The 16,906-nt window shown below is 40.7% G+C and overlaps 1 protein-coding gene across 2 annotated transcripts in view; it reads right to left on the bottom strand.

Moving 5' to 3' along the window:
• The window catches only part of Stat4 (signal transducer and activator of transcription 4), a 110,318-nt gene that overhangs the window by 6,701 nt on the left and 86,711 nt on the right, over window positions 1–16,906 (bottom strand). For both annotated transcript variants that reach the window (XM_034498061.3, XM_034498060.2), the window contains 5 exons: window positions 16,790–16,883; window positions 15,754–15,798; window positions 4,859–4,942; window positions 3,157–3,255; window positions 1,059–1,194 (listed from right to left, as the gene is read on the bottom strand). In XM_034498061.3, coding sequence (XP_034353952.1) covers window positions 1,059–1,194; window positions 3,157–3,255; window positions 4,859–4,942; window positions 15,754–15,798; window positions 16,790–16,883 — 458 coding nt within the window. The remainder of the gene's footprint in view (window positions 1–1,058; window positions 1,195–3,156; window positions 3,256–4,858; window positions 4,943–15,753; window positions 15,799–16,789; window positions 16,884–16,906) is intronic.

Below are 16,906 nucleotides of genomic sequence, written 5' to 3'. Positions count from 1 at the left end.
TGCCCATTAAAGTGAAAAAAAGATGGTCTGGAAATCATGTAGGCAATAAGCAGCCACCAACTATTTTGATCTAGAACATTGAAGAGATTAAGACTATTGAAATCTTAAGGAAACTGTGTTCCTGTGGATAATTTCCTAAAGATCCTAAGGAGATAGCTGCAATGTCTGCTAATCTAGACTACTGCTAGTAACAAGCTAATATATTTTTTGTGTTAGTTGCTCATTAACAAACATTTTACAAATATCAACTACTGTCCTTATGAATCCAAGACAAAAAACTATATTAAGTAAAATTTTAAACTGTCGGAAAGGGCAGTTGTATTTGACCACCTACTGATGAGCCAACAGGTGCACACGGCAAGCCAGCCAGCATCACCTAAGCCAGACTGCAGCCACAGATTCTGTGCAGAACAAGCTTTGGTACCATAACTGCAAATGCATACAGACTCAGCGTGCGCTCTCCCTGGAGATAGGTGCACTAGCTTGTCAAAATTCAGCTACTTTTAAGAAATATAGGTGAAGCTTATGAAGCGCTGATGGTGTCTGCAAAATCAAGAACCCAAAGCTTCCTTAATGTGCAGAATTAAGCCATTGCTCGTGTTTTAAAAACTTCTGATACATTTCCTGTGCTTAGCCCATCATGTTCTAGTTGGTTAACATCACCATAAAAAGGCTTCACAGCATATTCAGAGGAAGTAGCTTAAGAATACCTAGAAACCACAGTGTAAACAGAAGGGCCTCAGAGAAGCACTCTGAGTCTGGCCCACAACGCGGTTCTGCTGCCTCCTAGCTGTGCAGCGGGGCCATCGACCTCTGTTGTCCTCCAGTCAATAGAATACTGTTGACCCCAGGAACATTGTGAGAAATAAAAGTAAAACAAGACTTAGCTCTGTGCCTGGCAATACAGCATAGGCATTCCAGAAAGTTTGATGGCATCGTAATTGTTAATAATTGTAACATAACTGCTTCAAAACTCTCATGCACAAAAACCAGAGGAAAGCCCTATCTGTCTCCCAGCCGTCGCCTGTCAGAGGAAAGCCCTGTCTCCCGGCCCTCACCTGTGAGCTTCTCTGCCAACATGTTGAGCTGGTCTGAATTAAGGCCACGACCGACATAGGATGAAAACTGCCAGCTCATCACTTCCAGGAGTTGGCCCAAAGTGACAGATGGAGGGTTATTAAAGAAAACCAAGTTCTGAAATAGAGTTATACGGTGATTATATTTCACAATCTCACAGGAAACACTACATTTGATATATCGCATTCCTGATTTAGATTCTGGGTCAAGCGATGTCGATAATAAATTGTAAGACTGATCTCCCCACTAGAGCACTTTTGCTCCTTGAATATAATACAACTTGGGGATCCATCTTTCCTGAGAGAATCACTTGACAGCTCCCAACTTTCTTTAAACTACCTAGCAAAAATCATCTCATGCAAGTAGTTAACACTGCCCAACAATGGTTGGACAGATAACTTCCTTTGAAATGATATTAATTGTAAACATGTTAACTGGCTCACCATGAAAGAGGGAATTGTATTAAACAAAAAATCATAAGACAGGAAGAAGAGAAGTAAAAGAATGTCTAGGGACACAGTTGTCTCCTTGAGAAAGGTGTCTGAAAAATAGCTAGTGAGGACAGAGTCTAGTTAAGGTGTAAGAGCTTGGAGTTTGAAGGTAGAGTTAATAATTAAAATCAGTAGTTTAGCTTGGTTTTTGTAAGGAGACTACGAGTCTAGTCCCTAGATCTTCATGAGGAAGGAGGCCAAGTTGCTCTGGGAGGGTGGGCATAGTGCATATGGTGACCTGAGAGGGTTCCTAGCGGAATGTTGCTAGGGACATACCAATGTGGTGGTGTGCTAGGACAGAGGACCCTACTCAAGTCTTTACTGCCACACTCTAAAGTTGGATGTGCAGACATGTAGCTCTTAAGGAGAAGTGACATTTAGTGCCAGGGACCGCTTCTGGCCTTGAAGTGCAGAGCATTGTCTAGTGGGTTCCCCAGCAGGAGGGGGATCTCCTGACTAGACAACCCTCCTCTTTGCAGCTGATCTGTCTCTGATGCCAGGGCATCTGGGGATAAGGATGAACAGGCTGTGCCATTGTCTGTGTGGTTTCCTTTTAAGGAATATTGCGTTAAAGTGGAAAGGCACTGAAGGTTGACCTATTTAGTGATCAGTTCTTCTTAGACAGTCACCTGTGGAAAGAATTCTTCTGGCAGAAACTGATTTGAGTAAAGGAGAAAAGTTATTCACATTTGAGCTGTTTCTTCCAAAACTGAGTACTTTGCAACACAACACACAGTTTCTGAGTTTTATTTTCTGTCTTAAGAACAGAGCAAGAGGGAGCACAGACTATTTATTTATTTATTTATTTACTTACTTACTTACTTATTTACTTATTTACTTTTATTTATTTATTTATTTATTTTTACTTTTATTTTTAATCTGAGTCCTTCCCTGGTTTTCATGGTTTCCATTGGTATAGTGACTTGAAGTCCCTTTTTGGTAAAGTGCCTCAAATAACCACCAGATGGCACTAACACCCAGCCGAAACCTAGACAGGCTCAAGTCTATTAATTCAACTGCAAATTTTGTGCTGTGAGAACTCAGGCACGATTGATCCTGGTTACATATCTGGAAGCAAATGCTGTGCCTTTGTAGAAGAGACTGAGGGAAAGTGTGCCCAGAAGAAGTGAAGGTAGCCAGACAGGAAGTTTTGACAGTACTTAGAAAGTTCTGGAACGAGGTGTTTCCTGCAGTCTAGTCAGCACAGCAGAGGACAGCCTTAGAACTCATAATGAGGCAGACTTGGACTGACCCGAACTCAGAAATAACCAGTGCTGGTTACTGTCCTTGGCTAGAACTCAGACTGTCTCATCATCATCATTGTTGCTATTAATTTTGAGATAGGCTCTTGCTATGTAGCCCAGGCTTGACTCGGACTTGCTTCAAATCACAAGCTTCCTACCTGAGACTTCCAAGTGTTTGGATTCTAGATGTATGTCATCATGCTCAGCTCAAACATAAGATGTTAAACACGACCTAATAGGACTCGCACAACTAGACATACCCTTATCGCCGTCGGTGCACATTGTTTGTTGAAAGACAAAGTTAAGCGCCGTGAGATATGGAGAGATAGGAGCAGGAACTTTACCTGGGAGTCGTTGGTTGACACATTGTACCAAATGACAGATGCCCACGCATTAGGCAGCTGGCTGACATTAGAAATCATCACCACAGGTAACGAACTGGTCTAGTTTTAAAAAAATAAAAAATAAAAGTTATTAGAGGTAGCCCAAACATTCACTGATACTACTTTTCACCTTCTTGTCTAAAGGCCACCAAGCTAACCCCCCTTTCCAATCCTGGTACCCAGGTGCCATTCTAAGACCTTTCTGTGCTCATACAAGCCCTGAGTACAGTGAGAAAAGGGACAGGAACCCTTTCAGGTCACCTGATGCTAGCAATCAGGCAGTTCCCTCCATATCTTCCTTGACATTGAGAAATGTCTATTCTTCCTCATGTCACACATTGCCTCAAATACAAGCAAAGCGGCTTCAGCAATGATTTACTAGTTATCCACCTATAAGTTACGCTAAAGAACTTAATCTAGAATCTGGAAAGATGGCTCAGTGGTTAAGACCATGTACTTTTTTTCTTCCAGAGGTTTTGAGTTCGATTCCCAGCTACCATATGGTGGGTGGTTTACGGCCATCTGTAATGGGATCTGATGTCCTCTTTTGGTGTGTTTGAAGACAGCAACAGTGTACTCATATACATTAAATAAATAAATAAATAAATAAATAAATAAATCTTGATCTAAATTTACTCTGGGAATAAACCACTATAATCAAATTATGACCTAGAGCCTGGCTAAAGTTCACACTGGAAGCAGGGTTTTACTGTAAAAGCTGCAGGGGTGAGCTATTGGAGTTGGAGCTGCCTGGTCTACTTCTGCAGAACAGTTTAGTTCTGTTAGTGTTGCAGTTTTCCATCTTATGAAGTAAACAGCCTTCCACAGACTAGACTGGGAGGCTAAGTCCTGTAGAGAAGTCCCTTCCTAATAGTCACAAAATCCCCAAGGACAGACCCAGGAACTAGGGGACTGAGCAGCTTATGGAAGGAGAGGTTTCAGGAAAAGAAATGGAGGGTTTTACACATCTTTGAATGCATAGTATAAAAAGGGAAAGGCAGAGTCTAACATAATAGATTCTCAAATAGAATCTTACTCAAGTTGCCTGAAACGGAGCTTGTTAATGGATGCACTAATTTGTTCATTCAACATACACTGGGCCTTTAACATGTTCTAGGAATTGTGAACAGACAACCATGCACAAGCAGTATGTGGTGCTCTGACTTCAAAGGGCTGGTAATTAATGTGTTCAATTTAATCCCCCCCGTTTCTTTATTCTTAGCATTCAGTGGTGGTGTTAGAAGATGGTCAAAGCAACATACTGCCAACACTCTCACCATGGTCCTTTGCTCATGACATCAGAGAAACCCTCCAGGAGATTTTTAGATATAACTTAGATTTTAGAAAATATAGCACTACATGATATAGTTCAAGGATAGTTATTTCTCTTTATGCTTTCTGTTGAATATTCCTGATTCAGAAAATAATAAAAATGCAGACAAGCAATCATTTACCATATATTGAGTTCACAAGAGTCATGAAATCTTTCTCATTCTTATATTTAACCAAACTACTTACTGCACATTTGATGTGCTGGTTTTCTAAATAATATGTGAAGAATAGACAAAAATCCAGAAGGACTGGGCTTTCGCTATCAATGCTGACATGTTGGGCATGTTGTTGTAAATATTACTGGCAAATGGATGTTTCTTGAGAAACCCACCTCTAGGTTAATGGTGAGGCCATAGAGGCAGATCTGGGTCTCAAAGGTTATGGAGTGCAGCTCCTCCGTCACCATGTGGCAGCCCTGCGGGGAGACAGATGGGTCAGTTTCTTACAAAGGCAGCTTTTCTATCTGAGACCTGGAAGTTAACAAAGTGGATGTTTCCCGAAGTTTCATAGCATTTAAAAAATAAGGCAAATAATGACTTTCAGTTTCTAAAACAAAACAAAACAAAATTTTGCTTTTAAAATTATGGCATATTTTCAGTAGCTGAAATGCAAAGTTATTCTTTATTCTAATTTTCTAAAACTAGTTCTTTGGATTTGCCAAATAACTTATAAAATAAGCGACATATTTATGAATCTATAGAAAGAACCTATAGTCTTATAATGAATTGTTCAGAAAAGAAACCAAGACCCCTTTGGCTAAATGTAGGTGAGATACATACATTTTCTTCTGTTTGCTCCAAAAACTTGAATAAGATTTTAGTAAAACAAAATTGTCATCTAGATTCGCGGTGTGAGGCAGGAAAGTGTAGAAAAGTTGGAAGAGGAGAGGGTCTTAACTCCTCTAAGGCTGAAAAACAAAGAGGCCCAAACAGGCCCGCTAAGAACCTCAGCCCATGCAATGACTTCTATAGGACCCCTGGCCTGGCCAGGCAACAAGTGCTTTTCTCTTCAGAGCTGATGAGTCAGTGGAATTAGGAAGACTTTGCATTCTAGGTAGACAACTTGCAGTCAGGAGTACAGTGTCAAGCTGAAGGGAGGATGATTCTGTGAAATTCTGTGGTGATATCCAGGCCCTGTCTGCACTTGACATCTGGTCTACTCATAGTCAGGCTTTAAAACTTCAGGAAATAGATCTTGGATGTGGACCAGAGCAGAGGTGAACTCACCAGTATTACATTTTGGGAGCTGCTCCCTAAGAAATGGCCAGCTCTCAACATGCACAGAGGATCGACCTCTCAATGGCTTCTATGGCCTTAGTTGTGAAATGTCGAGCTAATGATCAATAGACGTTTGACAAAGTCTCGCACATGTGATACAGGTGTGAAATAAAAAAAAAAAAAAAAACACTGAAGAAAATACAAAAACAAAAGATTTTTTAAAAGTAAACAATGTATACCAAGCTCAGTTTGTTTAAGGCAAATGACAAATCAACCAATTGTAATGGGTGGTTGCTGCTACTAAGTTGCCAAGCAACTGTATAAGAGTTGGAGAGAATGCTAATCACAACGAGCAAATGAAAAGCCACAGCCCTCATGGCTGTAAACTTCCAGAAAACCAGACATCAAATGGGAAGTCTGAGGTTTCAGGAGTGCAGAGATGAAGGATCATTTGCAAATGACTGAGAATCAGAATATAAAATAACTAGAGGACAATGAATGATTTTTTTTTTTTTTTAACTTCTGAAGAAAATTATTCTATACCCATCCAAACCACCAGTCAAGAGTGACCATAAAAAGTGTTTCAGACATGCAAAGCCTCAGGAAGCTAGTTCCTGAAACATCTCTCTGAAAGCTGTTGAACGAGTTTCCCTAATCGTTAATAGTAACAGTAACGCCAGCTAAGAAAGAGGACACGGACCAAACCAGAAGAACCGGGGAAAGATAACATAGAAAAGAAAAACAAACAACCAAACAAAACCAGGTCATGAATAATTATACAACAGAATTAGAAGGTAAACAGGAAATATTGAAGGGAGAAATTATAGACCAAATCAAATGAAAGTTGTATTTTTAAATAATAGAAAAGTCCACTAGCTATGGGAACGGAGAATAAAGCCATGAAGGAAAAGAAAGAGAAACACTCGGCTTGACATGCTTAACCATGTATGAGGAAGCTTCTCTTTCTGATGAAAAGTTTAGGGCTACATGAACGACGGGTTCTTAAGTTGATTAAATAAAAACTCAAGGAACCACTGTATCCAGAGAAAACTGAAAGCAACACAAGAATGGGGATATAATCACAGTATGCTGCTTAACTCAGATGTTGAATTGTATATAATTGTAATTTCTTTGTATAATTTATGAAGGTAGAGGGAAATTTATATGTATTGATACATCCCATAAAAAGATCATAATCTAATCTTGTGTTCAGGAACGAATTTAAGAATTTAATATGCAAAATTAAAAACTCAAGAGATACCAGAAGTACATTTACCTCTCAAAAAGTGAGTTTAAGGGAAGGGTTTAGGTGGGAATGACTGGAAGAGAAATTGCCATTTTTCTCTGATGACACCTTACAGTACTTTGCTATGCCTACAACCAGCAGAACTGTCACCATGGAGAAGTTTAGTAGACAAATGGGATGTCGAGCCCCGGCTTACAGAGTCAGATTTTGAGTTTTAACAAGAAGTACAGGTAGGATTTGGGAAGCAATTATTCTTGATGTGGTCCATTAACATTTCATTTAGTCTCAAAAAAGGACTTGGGATATTTTGTGATAGAAAGCTTAAACCACTTATAAAACAAGCCTAGGAGCAAGTGAGCAGAAGTGAGAAGAAGAACAGAGAGAAGTGTTCTCTCTGTTTCTGAGAGAACAGGGTCACCCTAAGAGAAACGGGGAATAACACTGACTGTCAGTAAAAATTTTGAACCCACTGTGTTCATTTTAAGATAATAAACATTAGTCAAATATGATATGAATAAGAATTACATGAGAAGTTTGATAATGCAGGGGGTGTTAAGTTTATGATTCAGAAGAAAAGTACAGATTGAAAAAACCATTTCCTCGTGGGTTAGAAGATCATCGTATGTTTAATTGCCCAAAAGTAGTGACAGGTGGAGACTGGAGTCACTTTGCATCAGATTAGCAGGAAGTTATATATAATATAATGCTGCCTGCAAATCCCTTAGACAACCACTAAAATCACTCTTAGTACACGAACATACAAAGTAGACAATTTCCCTTCCCTGCACAGCCTTGAAGTCTGGCTTCCTTTTGGTTGAGTGAAAGGCAAAGTAACTGGATTCTATTAGAACACAAAACTATTTTTAACTAAGAAAACCTCACTAGCTCTGAGGAAAGGTGTTTACACGGTGCACGTTACTAAGATGACTAAGGAACCTAAATTTTCATTTTCTGTTTACTAAGGAGTGTTCTTTACTTTTTAAAACCCCGTTCATTGGTGGATAGGCATGTGTAAGTTTTTGAGAGGCTTCCAGCAAGCATGCAAATAAAAATCCAATGCTTTAATAACCAGAAATCAAGTTAACAAATTGTTACAATATGGTCTACCCCCCTGCTTTGACATATAGCCTTCAAGTAACTTAGATGACTAGCTTGGTTTCTAGTTGAGCTTGGTGGTGTGGCTAACACATGGCCCTTATGGCTCATTGCCCATGACCTTCTCTTCCACTTTTATGAAGGGCCTCAAGTGACAATCATGACTCCTAGGCCCTTCCTTGTGCCTAGAGATGACTTTGTCTCTATAGATCAATTGTAGAGAAGGCTGTAGCTGGAAAAGTCCTTCCTGAATATGAGATCCTATAATCCTGCAACATAATTAGATATACATATTAGGCTCTGCTTTTAGCTCTCGGGACAGGATTTCTATGGCTTGTATAAACAGGGTGAAACTATATATATATATATATATATATATATATATATATATATATATATATATATTAACCCTTTATTGTTGTTTTGAGATAGTGTCTTATCATTATACAGCTGAGGCCAATCTGGAAATCTCTATGTAGACAAAGTTGGCTTCTCACTCTCAGAGATCTGCATGCCTCTGCTTCCTAAGTGTTGGGTTAAAGGTGTGAGCCACCATGTTAGCCTCAAGGTTCATTTGTTCAAATATTTGGTCTTCGACTTTGCTTCCTGATACAGACTTTGTGATTTCTTGGCAAAAGCATTTTTTTTTTTTTTTGTTTCAGATGAAGTGACTTTAGTGGCTTCTGGATATACTTACAGGATGCGGGCTGGATGCCAGGGTCACTGACCATACAATTACAAGTTGGAGGTTTTATACCAGCCCTAAACTCTTGAGAAAGAGAAAAGAGCTGGAGGCTTTATTATCCCCATTGGCCTATGATGCAATCAACCATGCCCACTTAATCCTTTTGTAAAACCTCCAAAGGACAAAACTTGAGACAGGTCTATCTGAATGATATGGAGGTTCCTGGAAGGTGGCATGTCACTGTCCTTGTCTTACATATCACTATTTCCTTTGTAATAGCCTCTATGATGCGCTGGGAGGCAGAAATGAGTTCTGTGGGCTTCTCCAGTAAATTAACTGAACCCAAGAAGTGGCTTGTAGGAACCCTGATTTACTGTGTGTTGGTCAGGAACATAGACCACAGATATGATTGTATTTGACGGAGTAGAAAAGCCAAGTTTCAAGAATCATCTCCACTCATTCTAGTCTGTAGCTTAAGTTAAACGATTAAGTATGAATGTAAGACTTCATTAAAGATATCTTCCTCGGCTTTTTAAAACGTGTTTACCATCCAAATGGAGGGTCTGGGAACACATACATTTGGGAGGAAGCAGGGTTAGGACCACAGAAGGGTAGGAGAGAGAGGGAAATTATGTTATTGTATGAGACATGAAGCTTCCACAGAGCAATAGTTACAGTAAGGGTTGGCTATCAACTTTGAGGAAAATTTCATGCTTTAAAATTTTGTTTTGTTTTAATCTGGATAATCAGAAGTCTTCTTGGTGACTCTAATTTCTGTTGTTTACATAAAATCCCCTGATCCATTATGATGAACAAGTACAAGAAAACATGGCAGGGCGGCCAATACCCAGTACAAGCGATGGACTAAAAGCAGTCTGACAGAGGGTACATCATTGATTTCCAATGCTTCAAAGCCTCCATTACTTTGTCAGTGCAATCCAAGGCAGATGCCATTCAATTTCACAGTCTTGGAGTCTTTCTCTCACAGACCTAGAACATTTTACAGATGAGAACTACTGATGTCTATTCTAAAAGCTGTCTTCATGACCTGTGCTGACTTGTTATCTTGGCACAGGCTAGAGTCATAGGACAGGAGGGAACTTCAATTGAGAAAATGTTTCCATAAGATTAGGCAGTAAAATGCCGGGCAGTGGCAGCGCACGCCTTTAATCCCAGCACTCGGGAGGCAGAGGCAGGCGGATTTCTGAGTTCGAGGCCAGCCTGGTCTACAGAGTGAATTCCAGGACAGCCAGGACTACACAGAGAAACCTGTCTCAACAAACAAACAAACAAAAAGATTAGGCAGTAAAGTGTTTTTTTAATCAGTGATTGATGGGAGAGGGCCAACCCATTATGAATGGTGCTATCCCTGGACTTCAGGTTCTATAAGAAAGCAGTCTGAGCAAGCCATAGGGAGCAAGCCAGTGAGCAGCATCCTTCCATGGCATCTGCATCAGCTCCATCCTTCAGTTCTGGCCCTCACTGTTTTTGATGAATTGTTCTATGGAACTATGAGTGGAATAAACCCTTTCCTCCCCAAGTTGCTTTTGGTCATGGTGTTGTATCACAACAATAGTAACCTTGACTAAGATACTACCCAAGATAATTACAGATTTAAAATAAAAGTATTTAATAATAAGAAGTTTGACAATTGTCTAAACAACATGACTAGGGCGCTGCATAGCAGAAAGAATACAAACTAATGAAAGGTATCTCTCCTGACTAATAGCATGTTCTGGAATGCTAGACAATATTCTATGTCTGCATCAATGATTGATTCCTCAGTAAGAAGAATTCTTGTCTGTTCCTTCATGTTTGCTTGTTTGATTGCTTACGGTGGGTGTCTTGTAGCCTAGGCTGGCTTCAAACTTGCTGAATACCTTGAACTTTCCTGTCTCCCTTACTCCCCGTCCTCTGAGTACTGGGGTTACAGGTGTGCCAGCCCTCTGCTTGGTTAGCAAGCCATAACCTACATAACACAGGGAAAACTGCAGCACTTAAGAACCAATTCTTTCAGCAAATATTTATCTAGCAAGTTAAAAACAAAGCTAAGAACCAGCTTGGATACTGGGAAATAATGAGAAGAGGGGGCTAGTGGTACAAGTGTACCAGAGCCCATAGTCACAGACTCATAAGAAATTCACAGAAATGACAAATGTTCTTAGCATGTACAACGAGGATTCTGGATGGATGCTCCATTCTCAGAAGGCTGGGCTTATAGGAAGAGACTTATGCCATTTTCTCTCCTAAAGACGACTTACAACGCCTCCATTCAATTCAAAGAAAATCAGCTCGCTGGGAGCTGCTGAGTCTGGTTGGGTGATGAGTAGTCTATGTCTGAGAACACTGAGCCATGGAAGATCATTTGTTTGGCTGTTTAGTGAAGGGAAACTGGTCACTCAGCCTTCACTGATAGCTTCCTTGTACTTCACACCTTCCCGCCACCTAACATCACCAACACTTCAGTCTGTGGTTAAAGTCACTTATCAGTCAAGCCTGCTGACCCAGAGCCCCCTGGAGAGACTACAGTGCCAGCAATCCTTCTGAAAGGGCCTGGGCATGCTTGTTTTACATGACAGAGTGGCAGCTTCACATTCTGGTCACTTGAGAGATGACAGAATAATGTTACTTATTTATTTATTTATTTATTTATTTATTTATTTATTTTTATTGTGACTCTCCCTGGTAAGGGACAAAGGTGGGACAAGGATGCAGTTGCTACCCCTCAAGGTATGCTGAAGTATTTCAAAACAGAAATTTAAAATTCATTTAAGAACAGTCTAAAGCTCCTACCCTTTTCTCCTTCTGAGGATTGTAAAATTTTAGACAAACAAGCATTGGAGGTGATCTGTTCTAATGAGTTTTTAAAAAATAATTTGGGTAGAGGATGGGGTTTGGGGTGTGTGCCATAACTGAGTTGGGAAGACAGAGGAAAACTTGTGGGAATTGCTTCTCTTCCCTCACCGTATGGCTTACAGGAATTGAACATGGGTCTCCTTATGCTTGGTGACAAGCTTCTTTACCCACGGGGCCATCTCACTGACTGGAGCTTCCTTGTTTTGTTAAATATCAAAACATATTTTTCAAATTTCCTATCCATGCCCCCATCTGTAAGAAAAAGATTAAGTAAAGCTGACTCAGAGTGACACAGTTTAATCTCCAGTCCAAGGCAGGGGAAGGTGTGGAGGGAATCATTTGTGCAATGTGTGGAAGTTTCACCTAGCAATATAAAAGCCTATGGCCAATTCTGAGGCAGAATTAGAAGGTGGGCCAGCGGGGGGTGAGGGGGAGGGAGGGGTGGATTCTGGGAGATAATAAGGCATGAGAGAGATTCATCCCAGACAGAGAAGACAGTCACATGAAACTGAGGACCAGGCAACCAGCCACGTCGTGGCATGGCTTAGAATAGAATAAACAGGTAATTGAGCTATGATGTAGTCAGGGAACAAGCCAAACTCTTGGCCTAGACATTTATTCATATAGAAGAAGTCTCAGAGTCATAATTTTGTTAACCTGGTTGTGGGTGGAAAGGCCCAAAGTCACAGAAGCTTTAACTACAGGAGGGAATTCTTGAAACTTCTGTTTGGTTCCTTGGACCTTTGAGAAAAGAATGAGTGACAGGCCACTTCCCCCCTTTGCCTAAGCTTAAAGCCAGTTACAAGGTATCTAGGGGAGAACGAAGACATCTCCATCACCTTGACACCCCCTTGTCAGTTAAAAGTCATCCAGTATGAGTCTCACAATCACAAAAGCAAAACTTAAGAACCCAAGGTTGGTTGGTTGTGTGTGTGTGTGTGTGTGTGTGTGTGTGTGTGTGTGTGTGTGTGAATAATAGGGTCAGTATGGGGGAACTTAGGGTGGAATCAAAAATCTCAAAACAAGAAATTTCCCAAAGAGGGCATATAGAAATGTAGTCTGAGGTTTCAGAGACAGATCTGTAGATTAGGGTTGAGGCCATCTTTCCAGTTAAGCATATGCATGGCACATGGACAGAGAAAGAGAAGGACCTATAGTGGTGTCAAATCACTGAATGTGAGCTTCCATCAATGTAATACCTGGCCTCCATGGAGTAGGCAGCAAAGGTTCCTGATCTGTAAGAACCACAGCCAACCTATGCCCACACACCACCAATAACCCACACATCACTCTTCTTTGGTTTTGTCCACAGCCCTGGAACTGTAGGGTAACATCAACCATGTTCTGTAGATAGAAAAATTGAGAGGACAGTGGCTTGAAAAATAAAGCCCAATTCAAGTGCTGTTTTCATATTCCCCAGAGGCTTAGCAGGGATGCAAAGGGGGAGGTGGTGGAACCCAGCAGAGAAAGGGCATTCACGTTTTCTAAAAATAAAATAAAATAAAATAAAATAAAATAAAAAATAAAAAATAAAAAATGTTATGTTCATTTCCTTCTGGGCTTGGCAAGGTGTCTATGCTGAAATAGCTCCCACTTCCGAGCTAGTATACAGCAGGCCATGTGTGAGGTGAGGTGCTCCACCCTCCCAGAGACTGTAAGATCCCAAAGGGATGTATCCCAGAAAGATGAGCAGTGCAGGATGTCAAGGTTCATTAACTGCCTGGTGCAAACTTGAGTGAGGTCGAACTTGAATATGTATGCTACCCACTTAGCAGTGCTGTTGCCAGAATATACACCGGGAGCAACTGCTAAATGAATTCTCAGCAGGGTTTGCCCACTTGCTGCAGGTGCTCCTAGATCAGCAATAGCAACCTTTGAAGCTTGAAAAGAAGGTCATGGTATCCTTGCTTTCCACCTTCTTAAAGTGTATTACTGCAATCATTGGCCCTGTGGGGTTATAAACGCCACCGACTTATATTCCAACTATCCTTTTCCTTTTGTCATTTCTACCAACCAAACCCCTGATGACTGGATCATCTTTCTTCCCATGTTTTATACCAGACAACTGCGTCTTAAGCACACAAAACAGTGTTTGTGAGCCTGTGGCTTGTTCTAGATGCACCTTGACACCATACTAAGATTCTATCAACAGGGGGAGCTCAGAGAATATCGTAAACACGATAGCCCCGCTTTAACAAACTTGAAAAAATAAAAAAATAAACAAAGTCGCTGTATGGCTGTATGATTTTGTTATCAACTGGAAAATAAGAGGACATAAATTCAAAGCAATATAAGTAGACATTACTAATAAGACAGTGCCTGGGTTTTCTATAGAGGAAGATGATTTACTTAGAGCTCCGTCTCTAAGGAAATCCTAGTACAGATTTTTATTTCACGTTGGTAAAGATGACAATGTACTGCAAGAGTTGTGCTATTTGGATGTATTCCCACTGGATGTGTTTTGCTTAAGAAAAGTTCAGAATAATTGGTTCGTTCAGACTTGTAAATAACAACATTCAGGGATGTCAAGCTGAATGAAATATTACAACTGTGTTCAAAATTCCACCGAGATGTGCGTAATGGGCTTTTGTTTACAATGTTTTCTATAAGAATGGTTCAGGAGACATAGAAAAACTTTCATGGGAAAGAATTCCTCTTTATTTTGTTAGAGCCCTCAGACTCTAAAGCTCCCTTCTGTGTGCAGTGGCTGGGAGGAAAGACTCACTTGAGGCCCTGCCTTCAGCAGGGGCTCCAATCAGGAAGGAGCACGGCTCCACTTCCATAGGGCCGTGGAGTATAACGGTTTCTGAGGTGCAACTGAGCCAATGAAGAGTTCACAGAAGGGAACGTGACTGGACATTAAACCTTTGTGGTGAGACATGTGATCTGTGTCGTGTGTGTGCACACACGTGTGACAGAGAGAGGGAGACGGAGAAGGAGATGGAGAGGGAGGGGAGGGGTGGGGGAGAGGGCGAGAGAGAGTTCTTTCATATGATTTTACCATCTTTGTCTTAAGAGCTATGATTATAAAGCCAGGTGACTGGATCTGTAAAGACTGTACTGTACCCTGCCTTTACTGCAGGCCACTGTGTTGAATACTCAGGTTCACCTCAGCAGGCTCTGAGTAAGTTGTGTGAGGTGTCATCTCTCATCACTTAGAACATAAAAGGTGCAACATTTCTTTATCATGTGATTTTTTTCCCAAAGAGAACATTTTCAGTCCCTGTTGGACATGTGGACTCAAATTGAGATTTCCTATATTCAAACTTGAAGATCAAAACTATAATGACTAGTTTTCTAGGCCAACTCAGAAGATGGCCTTCATGGTCATATCCAAGCCAGGATTTCACCAGTCTACTGACTGCAGTGTGATTGCTCAAGCAAGTTTCAGTTTGTCCAGCTCACTTGGTGAAATAAGAACCTTAGAGATCAAAGTAACTGATACTACACAATCAAATAATTATTTCTTCAGGTGCAATTTTTCTGTAATATGCCATAATTTTTTTAAACTTACTTTACATCTGTGGGAGAGGGGATGATTTTAAGATAGTTCACTATAAAGGAGAGCGAATTAAAGAAACATGGCAACTCTATAAAATGTAATATAATTAAACTTTGTGTGTGTGTGGGGGGGGGTCCTTTCAAGACATGCTTTCTCTGTGTAGTCCTGACTGTCCTGGAACTCGCTCTGTAAACCAGGCTGGCCTTGAATTCACAAAATTCCACCTGCCTCTGCCTCCCTGCTGCTGTGATGCATGCACCACCACTGCACCACTGCCTGGATAGAATAAAACAGTTTGAATCACATTCTCCAAAAGGACTGGACATGATGGACAGCTGTTAGCCATGTGTCGCTATGTCCATCAAAAGTTATGAAAGTGTATTGGCATATTTTTGAGGCTTAGATCTATAAACAGAAGATTCGACTGATATACCAGAAGGTCAATGTTTTCTCTTCAAGGTAATATGGTGTCTTATTTTTATTTTCCTCTTTAAACATTTCCATATTATCTGCAATGAGCAAGCTTTAGGTTTATAGTTGGGAAACATAGATTTGATTTTATATACAATTAAGCAGTTTAAAAGAAACTAACGTTCCTAGAAGAACCCGAGTCAGCATTTCTTACCTCGTTTCCTTTACCCCCAGCACTGCACTTCATCTCCTTTGGTTGCTTTGAGAAAGAAAATAATAGTGTTTAGATGGAGGGTCATTATCAGTAACACAGCAAGTCAGTCACGCCTGCATCTTCACTTTCACAGTCAAAGGTGGAGGTCGGCTTCTTAAACAAGCCTTGTTGTCTCTCACTCACTGAAACTTCACTTACCTGCTGAGATCCAAAACAGGTTAAAACTGGAAACCAAACCCCAAATGATTATACACACACACACACACACACACACACACACACACACACACACATTGCAAGTAGAAGTCTTTCTGCTAACCAGCTTGTTGTTTCAGAAAGTGAACCTTTAAGGCTGATTCAGTGGTGTCAGACATTCAGGTGGGCACTGAGAAAGTGTTAATTAATAAACCAGAGAAATAGCATGTTTCTGGAAAGAAAGGCAATAGGGCCTTTGGAAAGCTAAGATTCTCTCTCTCTCTCTCTCTCTCTCTCTCTCTCTCTCTCTCTCTCATGCATGAAAGAGAAAGAGCAGAAAGAAAGCTCTGGTTCAAGAGGAAGTGGTAAACAGGAGAAGCCCAGGAGAGGGCAGGGACCAGAACTTTCTAGACAACTCCAAGGTAGAGTGTACAACATACAATGTTGTACTGGGACAGCCCAAGCACAGCCCAAGAACAGCCCAAACTGTTGGGAATTGAAAGTGCTTTCTGCTACACAGTATTGGGTGTCACTTCCTGGGGGACTTTAAAAATGAAACCAGAACTGCTCTGCATTTTAACACAGATCTCTGCTGCTTTTATGATGAACACTGGCCAGTCACCATGAACGAATGCAGCTCTGCCTTGCTACTGTTAGAAACTCACTGTCTGAGCTCTTGCTCTATGTCCTTTCTGCTGTGTTAATTTTTTGATGATGGCATGATTTGCTTCTCACTGTGGTACTTGATCTCATGAAGGAAACACAGCAAAATACTCTGAATTATACATCCCATTAACAAAGCTGGGGGAGGAACATTAGTGTGGTCTTCCTTGCTTCTTACCAAATGTCTAAACTCCACTGAGAGGCTCCCATTGGAAGATTCCTCACTGGACATAGCCTTGACGTGAGTTCCGCAAAGCACAAATCTTCGATTGCTAGGGAGAAAAATCTTTGCTTT

Source organism: Arvicanthis niloticus, chromosome 3, assembly GCF_011762505.2.
Source record: "Arvicanthis niloticus isolate mArvNil1 chromosome 3, mArvNil1.pat.X, whole genome shotgun sequence".
Classification (NCBI taxonomy): domain Eukaryota; kingdom Metazoa; phylum Chordata; class Mammalia; order Rodentia; family Muridae; genus Arvicanthis; species Arvicanthis niloticus.
The sequence above is the reverse complement of the archived record's forward strand: the minus strand, read 5'-3'. Positions and strand labels throughout refer to the sequence as shown.